The following is a 17,429-nucleotide window of genomic DNA, read 5'->3' on the forward strand; positions in this document are numbered from 1 at the left end:
TCAGTAGAAAAATCCCAGGTCTGAATCCCAGATGGGTTTTTTTTATGAAGAGTTTGCATGTTTATAGATAGTCCGGCTTTCTACTGGTCCACAAACCATACTGGTTTAACTGGTCACTCTAAAATAGTGTATATTTGTGTGGCTGTGTTTGTCCAAGAAATGGCAATCCTGCTGTATTTCAGGTTATGCTTAATGTTCATCTTTAAATAATAAAATAAAACAGTTCTTTTATACCATCTGAGCTCAACAAATCCAGTTTGGAGATTTGAAAATTAAAGATTTATTTCTGATATCACACAGACAACATTGCATGAAATAAAAACTTCACAGAAACTGAAGAAACCTGAACGTACATGCACTAAAATCTGGTGTGTTTTAAATCCTTAATCTAATATAGACCACAGAGATGAACACACAGCACGACATGTTATGGGTTGCCTCAATTTATAAACATGTATCTTATTTATTTCCAAATTCACTCAAACACATGTGCCTGTAGGTGTGTGTATGTGCCGTGAGGCTGACTGCGGGCGCCGCTCTAAGTGTGCATGGGGAGATTTTGAGGAGGTTCTGCAGGCAGGTTGTTTTGGGCTTCCGCAGGAGCCTTGATCTCTGTGAGGTGAAGAAGAAGAAGAAGAATCGGTTAATGAGTTCCAACAGGGACAGCACAAACCAAATCAGCTGGAACGAAAACTGCGTTTCCATCTTCCATGGAAAAGCGTAAATTAAAATTACAAAAATAAATTTGCTTAATAGAGAACAGAAATTTCTAAAAAACTTATTGCGCTGAGATGATGTCATTTTTTCAGCCGTATCAACATTATATTCTGCAAAACTGCAAAGGAAACACTTTTTTCAAATTACACAAGTCACATGATCAACCAGCGGATGGTACTACTGGTGGAAATGACAAAGACGACGACAGGAAGTGTTGATGTGTTTTTTTTAAAGACAATGTGGAGCTCGCACTATCGCACAGTTTATAAAAAGCTGTGTGTCATTCCACAACTCTTCTGTAAAATGGCCGACTATGATTTCCCCAAAACGCTGCATATGTAGCTGCTATAACGCCTAAATAAGACGCCGACGTCTACTCTGATTGGCTGATAGATGATGAGCTTTAGCATGAACATATAATTTTTAATGATTTATCGCATGAACAAAATGATTAAATAACCACAATAGCAAAATTGTGTGGGTTTTTTCGACAGTAGCAGAATATAGACAAAGATTTGGGTGCATCTGTAATGGAAACGCAGCTATCGATGAGCTTCACCTTCAGGTTTGTGTGTTTGTGGTTGAAACTGCAGCTGTCCATTCGGACCAGCAGGCAGCTGCCCGTTGCCGCCTTCCTGCTGCTCTTTCTGTCTCTGGGACATTTCTAAAACGGCCTGGAAGTAGAAAAAAATAAAAATTTTGAATTATTAACAAAGATTCTTGACTCCCATACAAGTTCTTTAGTTTTTTTTCACATTTACCTGTTGATACTCTCTTTTCTGCGCCTCCAGGGCTTTGCCTCTTTCCTTCAGCAGCTCCTGCTCTTGACGAAGAGTTTCCGCTTTCCTCTTTAGCTCCTCCTCCTTGTCCCTCAGCTCGGCTTCGAATCGCTGCAGTTCTTCCTCAGTGTACAGCGGTTTAGCATCCAGTGTCTGTGAAAAACCAAGGAAATAGTAAATACACACAAAAAAAAACTACTAATGAGTGGTACAAATCAAATAATTTTCATTTACATGGTTTATTATCTTTTTCTTTCTACCAAAAACTGGATGATAAAAGTCTTCAGTCTGGTGCTTTGATTTCAGCCAACCCTTTTTATGAAAGACAATTTTGTTTATAGACCTCACAGTTCATTTTATTTGTCGTTTCTGTTGTTTTGTTGATATCTTTTGGATATCAAAATGTCTTCCAGTTTCAGTGTTTAAATGTTTGTTTAAACACTGGAAAATTTATTGCACTTCAAGAAATGTTCTTGCATTATTATATATCTCGAAAATGGTCTCAAAAAACAATATTATCATTTATTGTGGGACAATTTATCCAATTACAGAAACATTTGTAATTGTGACACAGCTGGCCCAGCAATAATGCTCATTTCTATCTCAATTCTGTGTCCACCAGATTAACGATGTTTTAAAAAATTTGGGGGCTCGTCCGGGATCATTTAAAACACTAGAAGAGATTGATCTACTGTTTTACATGGGGAGACATTATTCCCATGTTATTTCACTTGTAACATGGGAAACTTGTCTTTTTATCAGTGAATTTATCTGCCATTGAAACAAGTACTTTTTCACTAATATTAAGAAATTATTCACGTGAAACAAGATCTTATAAATAATAAATACTACAATATCTTGCTTTAAGTTTTTAAGAAAATAAAATATCTATATTAATATCTATATTTAATATCTATCTAATATCTATATTTTAGTGCATGTTTTATCATTTTAGCCACAGTCATTAAAGCCAGTGTGGGAGGCAAGAAGAGAATTTATAACTAACTGTATTCATAAAAGGAACAAGTTTGAGTTAAATTATTATTTTAACATCTCCACACTCTAATCCACAGGTGTCAAACTCCAGTCCTCGAGGGCCGCTGTCCTGCAGTTTTTAGATGTGCCACAGGTACAAAACACTGGAATGAAATGGCTTAATTACCTCCTCCTTGTGTAGATCAGTTCTCCAGAGTCTTGCTAATGACCTAATTATTCTATTCAGGTGTGGTGCAGCAGAGGCACATCTAAAAGTTGAAGGACAGCGGCCCTTGAGGACTGGAGTTTGACACCCCTGCTCTAATCCACAGTTACCTCCCACTCTTTGGGATTACTGAACTCCTTCTTCTCCATGGATTTGAGGAACTCCTCCAGGCTGACGAGTCGATCTTTATTTAAATCCACCTTTTAAAGCACAAGCAGACGATCTGAATTAATCAAAGCAAATCGAGGGAAAACCGGGAAAAACAAGGCAGATGAAAGAGACGAACATTTTTTATGACATGCTCCCTCATCCTCAGCCTCTCTTCCTCCATCTCCATCATGTCGTCTTCCTCGTTCTTTGGGTCGTAGACTTTCTCCAGCTAGATGGTAAAAGATGTGAGCAGCTATTCTGAGAACAGGTGCATTTTTAAATATGTAATTTTTTAATTGACAAGAAAAACTGAAGGATTTCAAACCTCTTTGGTGAAAAGAGCCTCTAACTCCTGCTCATCTAAAACCCCGTCTTCATTTGTGTCTTTTTAGGCAAAGTAGATACAGAAACCATTTATATCAGACTGGATTAATCAGCATTAAACAGAAAAATAGAAGAAAAAAAAATTAAATAAAATATGAAATAATATATAAAAAATTGTTTTAATGAAAAACTGCAATAAAAATGTAAATAAAAAAATAAAATAATAAGAAATTAAATAAAAAATATGTACATTTTAAAATAAAATAAAATGAATAGAAGTTAGACCCCAAATGTGAAAAATTTCATGTTTTTCAATCAAAAGTTTTTGCCCTAAGATCAGGTGTTTTTTGGCAGCAAAATAAAATAAATGAGTAAAAAATAAAATACGTTTATTTTCTTAAATAGGAAGAAAAAGAAGAAAAAATATAGTTTAAATGTGAATTTTGAAAAAAAATCATGTTTTTTTTAACAAAACGTAAATAAATATCATAAATAAAAATAAATGAATAAAAAATTTTAAAAAAATGTAATTGGAAAAAGTACAATAATAGAAATTAACAGTCAATTTCAAAATAACTCTTATTTATCAATAAAAAAAATTGCAGTAAAAGTAAAATCATAAATAAAAAATAAATGAATAAAAAATTAAATAATTTTCTTTTTTATAAATTGAAAAAAAAAAAGAAAAAAACAAATAGAAGAAAAAAGATTAAGCTACCATGTAGTTTGAAGAAGGTTTTGGGGTTGAACTCTTTAGGATCCAGTCCATCCGTTTCCTCCCAAACCTCCCGTAACTGAGCAACGCTGCCCTGATCATTAGAAACATCAGCATCAACATCCAGGCATCGCTTTGGAAACAAACGGCTGAAGATGACGGTTTCCGCCGCTCACCGGAGCGTTGACTTTAGGATGCTGCCGGTGTTTCTCCTTCAGCTCCTGCAGTCGTTTCTCCTCCTTCTCCCTCTTCTCCTGATCCAGGCCCTTCAGGTACTCCCGCCTCTCGTGCTCCTTCAGCATCTCGTAGCGCTTAAACTCCTCGTGCCTCTCCGCGTCGTAGTTCTCCAAGTCCTTAGTGGCCTGGATGAGGAAACAAAAGGAGAGAGGTCAGATGTGAGAAAGGTCAAACAGAGAACTCGTGAGGTCACTGCTGCAGCTTCTTACGGTGGAGATGAGCAGCTCCAAGTCTTTGGCCTCAAAGGTGTTTTGGTTGTGTGGGTCCAGGTGTTCAAACTGCTTCAGCAACGAGGCGTGATCCATCTGCAGACCTGAACAGTACCAATCAATCAAACCTAATTTAACTCTCTGAAACTAACTCAGTTCTTAGTGGACTAACGCAGCAAAAATAGCATAAGGAAACCATGACAAGGTGTTAATATTGCCTCTTCTCTGTTTCTAATCTGTTATTAACAGTGGCTGCGTTTCCATTAACCGTAAAATTACACAAACTGAAATAACAAAATAAATGTGCTTAATGGCAATTTAAAAAACAAACTTTTTTTGCACTAAGATATGACTTGTCAGCCGTATCGAAATCTTTTCTCACATCACGTCACATGATCGGTTACTACCGTTGGAAACAACAAAGAAGACAACAGGAAGTGGTACGAGGATGATGGTTTCTTTTGAGGGGTTTTTGAACCCACGGCTCTTCTGTAAAATCCGCAACTACAATTTCCCCAAAATGCCGCATAAATCTGCTCCCAAGTAGAAAAATGGCCCTAAATATGTGGGATAATAAATAAAAACAGTAAATCAGCTCACTCTGTGTGTTGGCGCTGTCCAGTTTGGCCTTCAGCAGCATCCTGAGGCGAGAAACTTCCTGCCGCTTCAGCTCGTCCAGCCGGGTCCGGACATGATGGCCGACCAGGTCCAGCTCCTTACTGAGACGCCCATTCTGCAGGCAAAGCACAAAACAACAAGCCCAGTTCAGCATCAACACTTTGACGGCTTCAAATGGAGCCATGGTGGAATGAAAATGTTAGCTTTACATTCCTGGGTTCTGAAGAAAGTTCACCCGGTCCTTACTGGGTTTTAACATTAAGCAGATAAAGTTTCTTAGATTAAATAAGCCTTAAAAATTGGCAATTCAATTATAAAAAGCTCTTTAACATAATAAGGCTAGGCAAGAAAAACAATATGTCAGCATTGGTTTGGTTTAGAAACAAACAAAGACTTCTGGAATAATGTCTGTTTGGAAACCGCTGCAACTAATTATTTTTAGAAACTGATTATTCTGACGATTAACCGATTAATCAAATTTTAAAAATTGCCACATTTTGCACATTTTTCATTTAGCCATTTATATAATTTAAAAATACATTTAAAAAATGCAAATAAGCAATTAAATTCCTTTTTTAAATATGAAAATAAACTTTATTGTTTTGCCTAAGATGCAAATATTCAGTATTCTTTTAGTGAGCGATTGATCATTTGTAGTAAAGGATTCAGCTGCAGCAACAAAAAAAAAAATACTTCAAACAACAACACGTGAAAAGCTCGGCCATTTTTTGTCCAGAATTTGAATCAGGTGAAGATAAAAACTGCAACTTCAGGAGTTTTGGGTAGAAAGTCTTTACATACAAAGGCCTCCAGTTAACGATTAATCATTTACTAAATTAGTTGACTATTTCACATTATTTCATCATGATTAGCCGTTTCAGCCCTGAAAATAGTAATAGGATAAAAGCCGTTTTGATTTTTGCTCCTTCATGTTTCTGATTAGTTATTTAAAGTGTCGCCACCGGGCTCAGGTGAAAGGTCACCGCGATTAAGTTGATTAATCACTTCAGCCCTATTCTACTATACAAGATCCCAATAAGAGATGCTGAAGTTTGTGGTGCTAATTTGACAAAATGTGGAAAACTAAAAAGGATGTGAATATTTCAATACTTTATTAGGTTTGTCTCAATAAGCAATAAATCAATTAATCGCATGATAATTTAATTCAAGCTCAATAATTTCCATTTTTCTCTTTTCTCTCTTTCTACCAAAAACTGGATGATAAAAGTTTTCAGTCTTCAAGACAATTTTTCATTTTATTTGTTGTTTCTTTTGTTTTGTTTATTTATGTCTTCCAGTTCCAGTGTTAAATATTCCTTAGAATGTTTTATTAGTTTATTGATCTTTGACAAAGTTTTCTTGCATTATTATGTCATTAAATTACTTGAAAATGGTCTCAAAACAACAACATTATTGTTTATAATGATAACTTACTGGACAATTTATGATCCAGCTAAATTTGTTATTGTGACAGGCCTATAATCGATTCACCACGATTAATTTGATTAATCGTTCCAGGTCTAGTTGAGACCAAATTATAAATATTTGCATAACAATTTTCAAACTGTTTTACAGCCCAGAACCATGTAGACACTAACCTTGATGTCCTCGGTGTTTGCTGTCTGCAGTTTCTCTCTGAAGTGCGGGTCAGTCTCCAAAACCTCAATCACCTCCCTGAGATACCGGTCGTAGTACAGACCCGTGTCCTGAAAGACCGTGTGCATGAAAGCTGCGGTTACAACCAGCAGAAGCCAGAGTGAAAGCTCACATCAGGACATTTCCCCAGGCCTCACCATGTTCTCCTCCTGCGCTTCCTGCTTCTGGTCCTGCTCGGCGTCATTTCGGTCGATGGGAACGGACCACACCGCTGTAGAGATGAACAGAAGCAGCAGCCAGGCAGGTTTCAAGTTCATCCTCCTGCAAAAAGAACACCAATCAGCTTCTTCTACATGCTAATACAGCAAACACCTGAAAGTTTGGGTCAAAATTCTGACAAAAACCTAAGCTCTAGGTCGTCATGCTGCCACCACCGTGTTTTACTGGTGTTCTTTGGGTGTTATGTTTTTGAATTTCTTTGCCAGGCTGGGATGTTTATAAAAAAATATTTGTTGAAACTGTCACCATGTCGTGACTATGAGATAAACAGAAAAAATTGAGCTCCTCTGCCTTCTCGGAGTGCCAACTAGAAACAACCAATCAGAGCCAAGGGGCGGGTCTTATTGCTGTCAATCGCAATCTCTTGTAGCGCAGTCCTGAATGCTAAAGCTAGTTATCATAGCCATCAATGACAGTGGATAAACAGTTTTCCTGTAAGGATAAGCTGCTCCTCTGCCATTAGCACATTTAGCAGAATACGTGAGTTGATTGACAGCACTAAGACCCGCCTCCTGGCTCTGATTGGTTGTTTTAGGTAGGGCACTGTGCATTTATTCAGAAGAGGTGAGCAAATGAATCTTTTCACAACTTAGTAGTATTATACTGTCACAACATGATGACAGTTACAACAAAGGTGTAAAAAAAAGTCAAATAAAAGTTACCTACAATTATCCAGTTATATATCAATAAGTTTTGTTTATTATTTATCAGATACTGTCCTATGAGGCTGGAGAGAATACTGTTTTCATTCTTCAGTAAATTATTTACCTTTTTTAGTTAGATATTTATACACACATATATCTGTCCCTCTAAGCCTTTTCTAAAAACATTTACTCCTACAAAATGTTATAATTTATTTGCCTTTAAGCTGTCGGGAGAAACTACATCTAAGCTACAGGACTATTGTAAACGGAGAACATAGTCATTAAAATATCGTTTGAGATGTTTGTTTTTAACGGTTAAGCTAAATAGCTAAAGCCAGAATAACACGGATGTAAAAATGGGGCGTCATGTAAAACAAACACGGATGTTTCTGCTGTACTGGTCGACAAAAATAGTCGGAAATACATCATTCATGTCTAATTTCTATCTCATTTTAAACGGATTTTCCTTACAGTTTCACAAGAGGAACAGCCAGTGCTAGTAGCAGCAGGAAGATGTAGAAAAGTCTAGCAAAGTCAACCCACGTAGTCCCAATTTAGCCTCCCCCTTCTTTTTTAAAAATCAAATTGTAACTGTAACTTTAATCTAAATTAGAACCACAATTAAAAACATATCTAGGGTCGTTACATAATACACTAAAAACCAAATTTCTTACTTACAGCATGTGTAGTTTTAAAATCCACGAATCTGTTTTTGCCCGGATATGGAGCACGTCAAGCGAATGCACCAGTTTCAGCGTGCTGCCTTCAAGTAAACACGGAAATAAAGATCTCAGCTGTTGTCTATGATATTAGTATCAATAATCTTTGTAATAATTCGCTTTGTTATACACAAATAGACGTTAAGTCAACATAAAATTTATTAAATGATTAAATAATCCGATATTTATGTTTTAGCTTTGTCAAAATTAGGTTACCTGGTTGAGAAAAATACTGAGGTTTAAAAATACGAGGATGTCATCATCACGCGAAGGCATCACTATTTTCTCCCAGAAGATGTACGGAAAGCAGTTTGAGTATTTAATTTAAATTACATCCAAAAATAAACAAACAAAGACAACAGCTTATCTGTTACATGTTAGTGTCATAAATCACGATATATAGATAAATAACACACTGAAACCAATTATTCGTGCAACATCCCTGCTGTTACTTGCGGTCTTATTTTAATTTCTTGTAATTAATTTGTTGCTATTTTTCTATGCGCAAATATACATGTGTTGTGCATGTATTTTTATTATTATTCCACTCAGTTGTACATTTATTTTGATCTGAGTATGTTATTTTTAATAGCAATCCTATATTATTTTTTCTTGCAATGTTATTATTTTTCTTTTTTATATATATATTTTTTTGAAGATGCATGCCTTCATTTATCTTTAACTTGCTGCTTGTACACCTGAATTTCCCCCACTGCAGGACAGTAGCTCAATATTTTAACAAAAATGTTGAGAAACTCTGAAACATGTCCTTGAAAGGGAATAGAGGCGGTCTATTTTAATATTTTATTAGAATATTCCAGTATTATTTCCATTCCATATCCTTGATATCAAGAGTAATTTTCCTCCCCTTTTTCAATGTCTTAAAAATATATTTATTGCCATTTTCTTCTATTTTTCAAAAGCATAAAGTTATGGCAAATCATAATAAATTAACACCAAAGAAGAATGAATAATTGCACATGGTTATAAATAAAGACATAAATATGAAACATCACATCAATACCAATGCATACAATAAAATTAACATACATATCTGGCACATAACATAACATACATGGCACATAGTGCATTGCTCACAAATAAATAAGACAAAATAAATTAGGAAGTTAAATTAGGACATGTTAAGCTCATAATGGATTTATATCAGTTTCACTGATAGATTTAAAGGGTTTGCTTGATTAAATGTTTAGAAATCAATCTCTCTCATGTCAGTCGGCGTCCCGGGCCTTTCGTTCTCCACCTCCTCGTCCTTCTCAGTGGGACCGGGCTGCAGTCCGCTCCGCAGCCGCTGCCTGAGGGCAAACTCGATCATCTCACTGTAGCACTGCAACACTGCCTGGAGGGGAAAACACACACCAAAAAATTCACTTCAAAAACAAACAAACAAAAAAAACATTACTTTAAAAACAAACAAACCAACAAAAATATTATTTCCAAACACACAAAATTGTCACTTTAAAAACCAACCAACAAAAAAACATCACTTTAAAAACAAACATGCAAAAAATATTACTTCAAAAACAACAAACAAAAATGTCACCTTATAAACAAACAAACAAAATCATTACTTTAAAAGCAGACGAGCAAAAAAGTTATTTTAAAAGCCAACCAACAAAAAAGCATTATTTTGAAAACAAACAAAACAAAAAGTTACTTTAGCGACAAACTAAATAAAAAAGTACTTTCCAAACCAACAAGCAGACAAAAATGTTACCTCAAAAAACTTGACTTTTAAAACAAACAAAAAAAATCATTACATTAAAATAGTTAATATTACACCCACCAAACATTTTAATACAGGATCACACCTGCGGTGTAAGGAGTTCTTACCGGATCCGTCTGACACAGCTCGGCAAGCGTCTCGCTCATGGCGGCCAGCTGAGGCGACTCCTTGCTGCCCAGACCTCGCAGTGCACAGTTCAGGGAAGCTGCAGCAATAAGTGAGGGAGGGGCTCCCAGAAAACGGGAGTCACAGACGCAGAGGGCAGCCAGGGTGTCGCTGTGCCGCCTCAGCGTGGAAAGCAGCTCAGACTCTCCTCGTTCCTCTATGGAGGAGAGAAAATGTGGCAGGAAGTCCTGAGGAGTCACTGCTGCCGCGTCCCAGCGCAGGGCGGCGAGGACGACGCGCTCCATCTCCTGATGGACCAATCAGAACCAACGAGTCAATAAACCAATAAAGCAAGCAACCAACCGACCAGTAAAACATCCAACCAACCAACCATCCAACCAACCAATAAAACATCCAACCATCTAACCCAGGAACCAACCAACCAACCAATAAAACATCCATCGAACTGGAGGGACATGGAGTCTGAGTGGACCATGTTCCGTCCCTCCATTGTCGAGGCGGCCGATTGGAGCTGTGGCCACAAGGTTGTCGGTGCCTGTCGCGGCGGCAACCCTCGAACCAGTTGGTGGACACCTTCGGTGAGGGATGCCGTCAGGCTGAAGAAGGAGTCCTATCGGGCCTTTTTGGCCTGTGGGACTCCGGAAGCAGCTGATGGGTACCGGCGGGCGATGCGGCATGCGGCTCGGGTGGTTGCTGAGTCAAAAACTTGGGTGTGGGAGGAGTTTGGAGAGGCCATGGAGAAAGACTTCCTCACGGCTTCAAGGCGATTCTGGTCCACCATCCGGCGTCTCAGGGGGGGGGGAAGCAGTGCAGCACCAACACTGTTTATAGTGGGGATGGTGTGCTGCTGACCTCGACTCGGGACGTTGTGGGCCGGTGGGCAGAATACTTCGAAGACCTCCTCAATCCCACCAACATGCCTTCTATTGAGGAAGCTGAGCCTGGGGACTCTGGGTCGGGCTCTCCAATCTCTGGGGACGAGGTCGCTGAGGTGGTTAAAAAGCTCCTCGGTGGCAAGGCCCCGGGGGTGGATGAGATCCGCCCAGAGTTCCTTAAGGCTCTGGATGTTGCAGGGTTGTGTTGGCTGATGCAACTCTGCAAAATTGCATGGACATCGGGGGTAGTTTCCCTGGATTGGCAGACTGGGGTGGTGGTCCCCCTGTTCAAAAAGGGGGACCGGAGGCTGGGCTCCAAATATAGGGGGTCACACTCCTGGAGAGGAGGGTCCGTCTCCCTGCTGAAGCTGCCCCCGCGACCCGACCCCGGATAAAGCGGAAGAAAATGGATGGATGGATGGCATCCAATGAACAAACCAACCAATAAAACATCCAACCAACCAATAAAACATCCAACCATCCAACCAAACAATAAAACTGTACAAAATTTTATTGTATTTTGTAATGAAAAAACAAAGTCAGTCCGTCTATCCCACCAACCCACCCTCAGGTCTGAAGGCTGGAAGCTGAACTCGGCCGCTGAGCAGAGGGCGTCAGCGGTGACGGTTTCACACTCTGTGAGCTTTGAGGCGATCAGGATGCATCCTGCAGCCAGGCAGAACGGTGAGACAGGCAGGGACAGGTAGGCAGACAGGTACCTGTCCATCAGGGAGACAGACAGCGGGAAGACGGCCTCGTCACATCCACAGTCACAGCACACCTGCACAGGATAGAGGTCAGCATTTCAGTCACAGAAAACAAAAAACAACGAAAAAAAGAATTCCAACATTGATCTCAGAAAATTAAACTAATTTAAACTGCTTGTACCTTAAACTGTTTTAACGATTTAAAGTTCCCTTTCCTGTTACTGAAGAGTTGGAAATGCCTTTAAATTTAAAAAAAAATCCCACCCTTCAGGTTTGAAGTCCAACTTTTCTGCTTGTACCTTAAACTAACTTAAACTCAGACAAAAATCAGATTAAAGTCAAAAAATGTTTTTTCCAGTGGCTCTAATCCACTTCCATAAAAACTCTCTATTTGAACCATGAGTAAAGTTAGAAAGTGGGGCCATCAGAGAGTTTCCCACCTCCAGGGCCCACTTGGCGATCTCCTCCCGGCGCTGTGGATCCCGCTGGATGAGCGTGACGTAGAGCATGGAGGGCATGTAGCGCTCCTCCAGGTGGAGCAGCCTCTGGATCACTCGATGCCCCGACACGGACGGGTCCCAGCGGGCTCGGAGCTGAGGTGAGCCCCCGGTGCTGCTCTGGCCTCCAGGTAGGAATGGCCGACATAAATAGTTTAAAAAATATGCTATTGATGCATATAAACACTTTATGCATCATTAATAACTGCATTAATTAAGCGTGAGAATCAGATTATGTGCTAAAAATGTATGTTTACAAAAACTTATTATGTTTACAACGTAATCTGAAATGTTTATTATAGCAACTCTAGATAAAATATATAAGTGAACACTTTGGCAAGAAACTGGTCGATTTTGCCTTAATTGATTCATAATAAGCAGTTATTAATGATTTATAAAGTGTTTAGAGATGAATTACTATATCTTAGTCATCTATACGGGAAACCTTATTGAAGTGGTAACTTCTGGATTTATTGTGACAACAATCACTCATAAGTTTCATCATGAGAAATTTATCGTGATAATTGATAAACAATAAATGATAATTGATAAACAATAAACAATAAACGTCCGCCCCTACCTTGAGGTTCACCCTGATTCTCCTCTGACTCCTCACACCAAAGAGACACAGGAAGCGCTCGGTCCATCTGCTGGGGAAACACTTCCAAGACGAAAAGAAAGAAATTTGGAAAGCTAGAAGTTTGGAAGGATGTGACAACTCTTCATCACTCCTCACTTCTCTCCCAGAGTTTTATACCAGCAGGGAGAAAAACGGAGGGAGTGACGGAAAGGAGGCGTGGACCCTCATGAGCGACAGAATATAATAGGAAGAAACAAAACGGTCTGCTCAACAGGTGGGGAGAAGGAGACGGAGAGCGAGGGGAGGAGCGAAGAGGAGCAGACAAGAGAGGGAGTGACCGCAGGGAGCGAGCAACAGCTTGTCGTCGACGGTGAAAGAGAGAAGGAAGGAAAAGCAAAGAAAAGGTCATCTCCAGACTCTGACAATGGGCATGGATGACAAAAGGTGCTGGGTGTTTGTTTACAACGTGAGGGAGAAGAGAAACACGTCAAACGCTGGAGGGGTTGATGGATGTCGCAAATATTCCCCCAAACCCCCAAAAAAGTTAGTCTTCATATCAGGCTAGAAAGCTCTGAAACTTATCCAACAGGAAATAAATATAACGAAAAAACATCACAACAGTTTAACCTCCATGATAAAAATTATTCGTCCCTAAAGCAAATAAAAAAAGAGGTGAAAATGATAGAAAACACTTTTAGAGAACTTGTAACTACTTTGTTTCATAAATCTGAAACTCCTGAGGTGTTCCTCAAAGCTCCGTTCTTCGTCCACTTTGTTTTATTCATTTAAAAAAAAAAGCACATCAAATAACATGCCAGAGTTATACAGTTTTATCTGTAGTCCATCAATGTTCAATCAGTATAAATACATTATAGTACAAAGTAGACAAATTAACAAAGATTTTATTTTTTGGAGCAAAAAAATATTATAATAATTATTATTTTCTATCTAAAACAAACATATTAGAAATTTAAAAAGAATAAACCATCCATCCAGAGAAATTGCCAAATCTCCTCTCCTCTCCTCTCCTCTCCTCTCCTCTCCTCTCCTCTCCTCTCCTCTCCTCTCCTCTCCTCTCCTCTCCTCTCCTCTCCTCTCCTCTCCTCTCCTCTCCTCTCCTCTCCTCTCCTCTCCTCTCCTCTCCTCTCCTCTCCTCTCCTCTCCTCTCCTCTCCTCTCCTCTCCTCTCCTCTCCTCTCCTCTCCTCTCCTCTCCTCTCCTCTCCTCTCCTCTCCTCTCCTCTCCTCTCCTCTCCTCTCCTCTCCTCTCCTCTGGGCGCTGTATGTGCAACAGACAGTGGATCAGGGCAGGTCAATGAGCCGCATTGTCTCCCTTTACAAATCAGTGTCAGACAACCTTCTGCCTGCTGCTGGCTGAGCAGCACACTTCACACTCGAAACACACACACACACCCACACACACACACACACACACCCACACACACACACCCACACACACACACACACACACCGTCCCCTGGGAGCCCTCTATGAGCCACAATGGGGTCACGCTCACCAGCAGAGATACAGATTGTGTTTGACACAGTCATTACAGGTGGCCTTTCACACATTTAGGAGCTCAATGGCAGCTCGAGTTTCAAATGGGAGTTAAATGGACGGATGAGCTGACATCATGCGGCGACTTGATTTCAGCTGAGCATCAATTATTCATGTTGTTTTAACAAAACAGGGATACGCTCCTTTAACGGCGTCTGAACAAACATGGCTGCTTCTGTCTGAGTTTGTCTGGAAACTCACACATTTTAGGAGATTTTAGAAATTTTGATCAAACTTTATTTCTAAATATATTAATTAAAAAACAGCATATGGTGAATATAATTTCAGACAGACTGTAGCAATTGTGTGTTTTCAATTTCAAACTGTTACAAACCAGATTTATTAAAAAAACATTTTGGTTGCAGACTTTTTAAATGTAATGCTGTCATAATAATGCATAGAATATTGACAGAACAACTTAAATTGAAATCTTCAGGCAGAAGAATAAAGAAAATTATTGTTATTAAAACGAAAACAAAAAGTGAAGTTGGAGAAAACCTTAAATAATTAGCTGAAAACAAAAAGCATAAAAACTAGAGTTATGCAATTTATACTGTGTATTGTTGTTTTGATCCAATATCAAGTAAATACAAAGTCAATGTTATCAATTCCAATACTTTTAATTATTTAAATGTGACATATCATCAAACTTCTGATATTTAAGCATTTTTGTCTACTTTAATCACATATTTACATAATAAACAGAAACAATGAAAACAAATAATTTGTGGGCAACTTTTGCTAAATAAAGTGTAAAATATATAATTTGAGATCAAATCAAAGCAAAATCTTTTTTACTTCTGATTTATATTACTATTATTCTTTGTTTCAATTAATCTAGGTCACACAGATATTTTGAATGGTAGAGAGGAAAAAACAATCCAGAAGAAGGAATAAATAAGTAAATAAATTAAAGATAACTAAATAACCTGAATTTCATAACACTTTTAAGTTTACTAATGAGACCAAACACATCTTATGTAAGAGATATAGTAGCTGCTTTTACATTACAAATGTGTGCAAAATTTTGTAAATATTCCACCAGTAACAAAAAAAATGGTGATGTTTCCATTAAATAGCAAATTAAAATCACACGTGAAAAAATTTGTTCACACTTTAAGTCATTAAAAAACCCATAATGCTCCAAATACTTCCTGTGGTCTTCCTCTTCTTGGTTTTTGTCAGGAGCAACATCCGGTTACTGATCATGTGACTCGTGTGATGCGGAAAAAAGTGCTTCTATCGCAGTTTTTTTGCGAAATACACAAATTTCGGTATGGCCAAAAACTTTTCTTATCAAAAAACGGTAGATTTTTCAAAATTGCCGTGTTTCCATTAAGCAGATTTGTTTTCAAAATATCAAATTGCGTAATTATAAGGTAAATGGAAACTCAGCTAATGATAATCCTCCAACATTTACTCAGATGTAGAATTAAGGAGAGAATATTATCGGGTTTAAAGCTGTTGACAAGGCCTTTGACCAGGAGCTGAAAGCAGATTGAGTTTGAATGAAGGACTGAGTGAGACAGACCGTCCACTTGTTTAAGCGGCCTCCTAAATTCATACGTCGCAGCTGTATTCAAACATCACGGATGGAGAGGGTGGGAGACGGCGGAGAGCCAAAAGAGGAGTGCAGTGGGTCCTGAGAAGCAGGCGTGGCGGCCCGCCCCTCATTTTCCAGCTCATTTCCCGGGACAGAGAGGAACAGAGCTCCCATTTTACCTCCAACAGACACCTGCTGGTCACTGGGGGAGGAGAGGGAGCAGGATGGGAGGCGAATGTTTAACCAGCGCCGATTAAAATGTTGTCTTACCCCTTTTATTGCTCTTACAAATAAATCATGAACAGAAAGTGTGAGGAGGACTAAACATTGTTCTCAAGTAAGGTTGAGTTCGGAAGTAACTAACTTTTTGGAAAGAAAATGCGTGTAATGATGTGGAAGAATAAGACACGTTCTTGAACAACTCAGTGCATTTATTTAACGTAACACAGATAACTTAGTGCTAGCGAGTGCTAGCTAGCACTAAGTTATCTGTGCTAGCTAGCACACTGTCCGTTAGCGATGTGCGGATTGATACTGAAATGTTGACACTTCCGATACCAGACCTTTATGCTTTAAGATCGATCCTCAAATCCAAGTATCAATGCTTTCAATAGTTCAGTAATTTTGAGATAATGTATCTTAACAAGAGCACGTTAGAAAGTAACTAAATTATTGAAATCTTGCCTACATGAGACAGGGTTGATGGGAACTACTTTTTCTTTCGCCTGGTAAGTGTGTAATGACGTAATACGTACGAACGTAATGGTGAGTCATTAGACACAATGGCAGATTATTATAGAATTTATTTTTAACTTTCATTTTATAGTAGTTCTTAAAAATTATTTTACTTTTTTTTTTAGATTCCAACATAATTTTCACATATTTTGTGTCTTTCTGCTGTTGTCAAAATAGCCCAGCTATTGTACATTAGGCTGCTATGTAGATGTGCTTCTGAGTTTAGAATAAATGCATTGTGTTCTTTTTATGAAGCCAAGGTTTTAAGTGTCGCTACTCTTACTTGAATAAAATTTCTGGATACTCTACTCTCTGTGAGTAACTTTACTGAATGAAGAACAAACTTATTTTGACCAAAAATTCAGCAGACACAGACATACAGCTTTTGTTAGTTTAATAATTTATAGTCTTTTATTTATCATGGAAATTTTCTAACTCACCTAATTCAAAGTATGCTTCATTTGCCTTCTCTTTTTCTTTTAAAGTGACATTTAAATAATTGAATTTTCCTTCTTCATTAGTCCATCTGAATCAGTCTTACTGGCAGTGAACTAACTCCACATCATGATGCTGCCTTCACCATATTTGACACTTGGGCATCTTGGAATGTTTTACATTATTAAACAAGTGTCAAACAAAGACAACCTAAGAATACAAAACAGTCTCTAAATGTTAACATTTGTTAAGAAATACCTTTAACATTCTTGTTCTCCTCTTCCTCTGGAGAATTGTTTTAATTGAGCTGCATTGGACATTTTACAGCAGAACAAGCCTAATTACAGCTTTTCAACTAGATTTAAGTCCATACTTTGACTAGGTCTTTGCAAACATGCATTTTATTGCTTTCAGCCACTTAGAGAAGAACCTGCTGGTTTACTT

General features: G+C 38.3%; 2 protein-coding genes across 4 annotated transcripts; both read right to left on the bottom strand.

Annotated features, from left to right (window-relative positions):
• Positions 1-256: 256 nt before the first annotated feature.
• nucb1 (nucleobindin 1) lies at positions 257-8,250 on the bottom strand. 3 transcript variants are annotated; one of them, XM_032588238.1, is made up of 13 exons: positions 8,148-8,250; positions 6,744-6,867; positions 6,549-6,656; positions 4,933-5,065; positions 4,333-4,436; positions 4,063-4,248; positions 3,890-3,980; positions 3,173-3,231; positions 2,984-3,076; positions 2,808-2,897; positions 1,479-1,649; positions 1,277-1,391; positions 257-612 (listed from the first exon to the last, which is right to left on the bottom strand). In XM_032588238.1, exons 1-13 carry the CDS (start codon positions 8,150-8,152, stop codon positions 539-541), a joined length of 1,353 nt encoding a protein of 450 aa, XP_032444129.1. In that variant the 5' UTR covers positions 8,153-8,250; the 3' UTR covers positions 257-538. The 3 variants fall into 3 exon arrangements, with proteins under 3 accessions (XP_032444129.1, XP_032444128.1, XP_032444130.1); XM_032588237.1 differs by having other exon boundaries at positions 257-615; XM_032588239.1 differs by lacking the exon at positions 8,148-8,250 and adding an exon at positions 7,941-8,042 and having other exon boundaries at positions 257-615.
• A 960-nt stretch (positions 8,251-9,210) lies between these two features.
• ccndx (cyclin Dx) lies at positions 9,211-15,989 on the bottom strand. The gene is made up of 6 exons (XM_032587331.1): positions 15,863-15,989; positions 12,718-12,798; positions 12,081-12,262; positions 11,499-11,714; positions 10,040-10,345; positions 9,211-9,545 (listed from the first exon to the last, which is right to left on the bottom strand). The coding sequence occupies exons 1-6, from the start codon at positions 15,987-15,989 to the stop codon at positions 9,396-9,398; spliced, it is 1,062 nt and encodes a 353-aa protein (XP_032443222.1). The 3' UTR covers positions 9,211-9,395.
• Between the last annotated feature and the right edge of the window lie 1,440 nt (positions 15,990-17,429).

This window comes from Xiphophorus hellerii, chromosome 16, assembly GCF_003331165.1.
Source record: "Xiphophorus hellerii strain 12219 chromosome 16, Xiphophorus_hellerii-4.1, whole genome shotgun sequence".
NCBI lineage: Eukaryota > Metazoa > Chordata > Actinopteri > Cyprinodontiformes > Poeciliidae > Xiphophorus > Xiphophorus hellerii.

Excerpts from the sequence above, each read along its gene's own strand:
- nucb1 (XM_032588237.1), bottom strand. Across the intron at positions 4,437-4,932 it reads GGACAGCGCCAACACACAGA|GTCTGCAGATGGATCACGCC; the intron begins GTGAGCTGATTT and ends GGTACTGTTCAG. Across the intron at positions 1,650-2,807 it reads GTAATCCCAAAGAGTGGGAG|ACACTGGATGCTAAACCGCT; the intron begins GTAACTGTGGAT and ends GGTTTTTCACAG.
- ccndx (XM_032587331.1), bottom strand. The coding sequence starts at position 15,989 with ATGGGAGCTCTGTTCCTCTCTGTCCCGGGAAATGAGCTGGAAAATGAG. Across the intron at positions 12,263-12,717 it reads GAATCAGGGTGAACCTCAAG|GCCAGAGCAGCACCGGGGGC; the intron begins GTAGGGGCGGAC and ends TCCTACCTGGAG. Across the intron at positions 10,346-11,498 it reads TCCAGCCTTCAGACCTGAGG|GAGATGGAGCGCGTCGTCCT; the intron begins GTGGGTTGGTGG and ends TTGGTCCATCAG.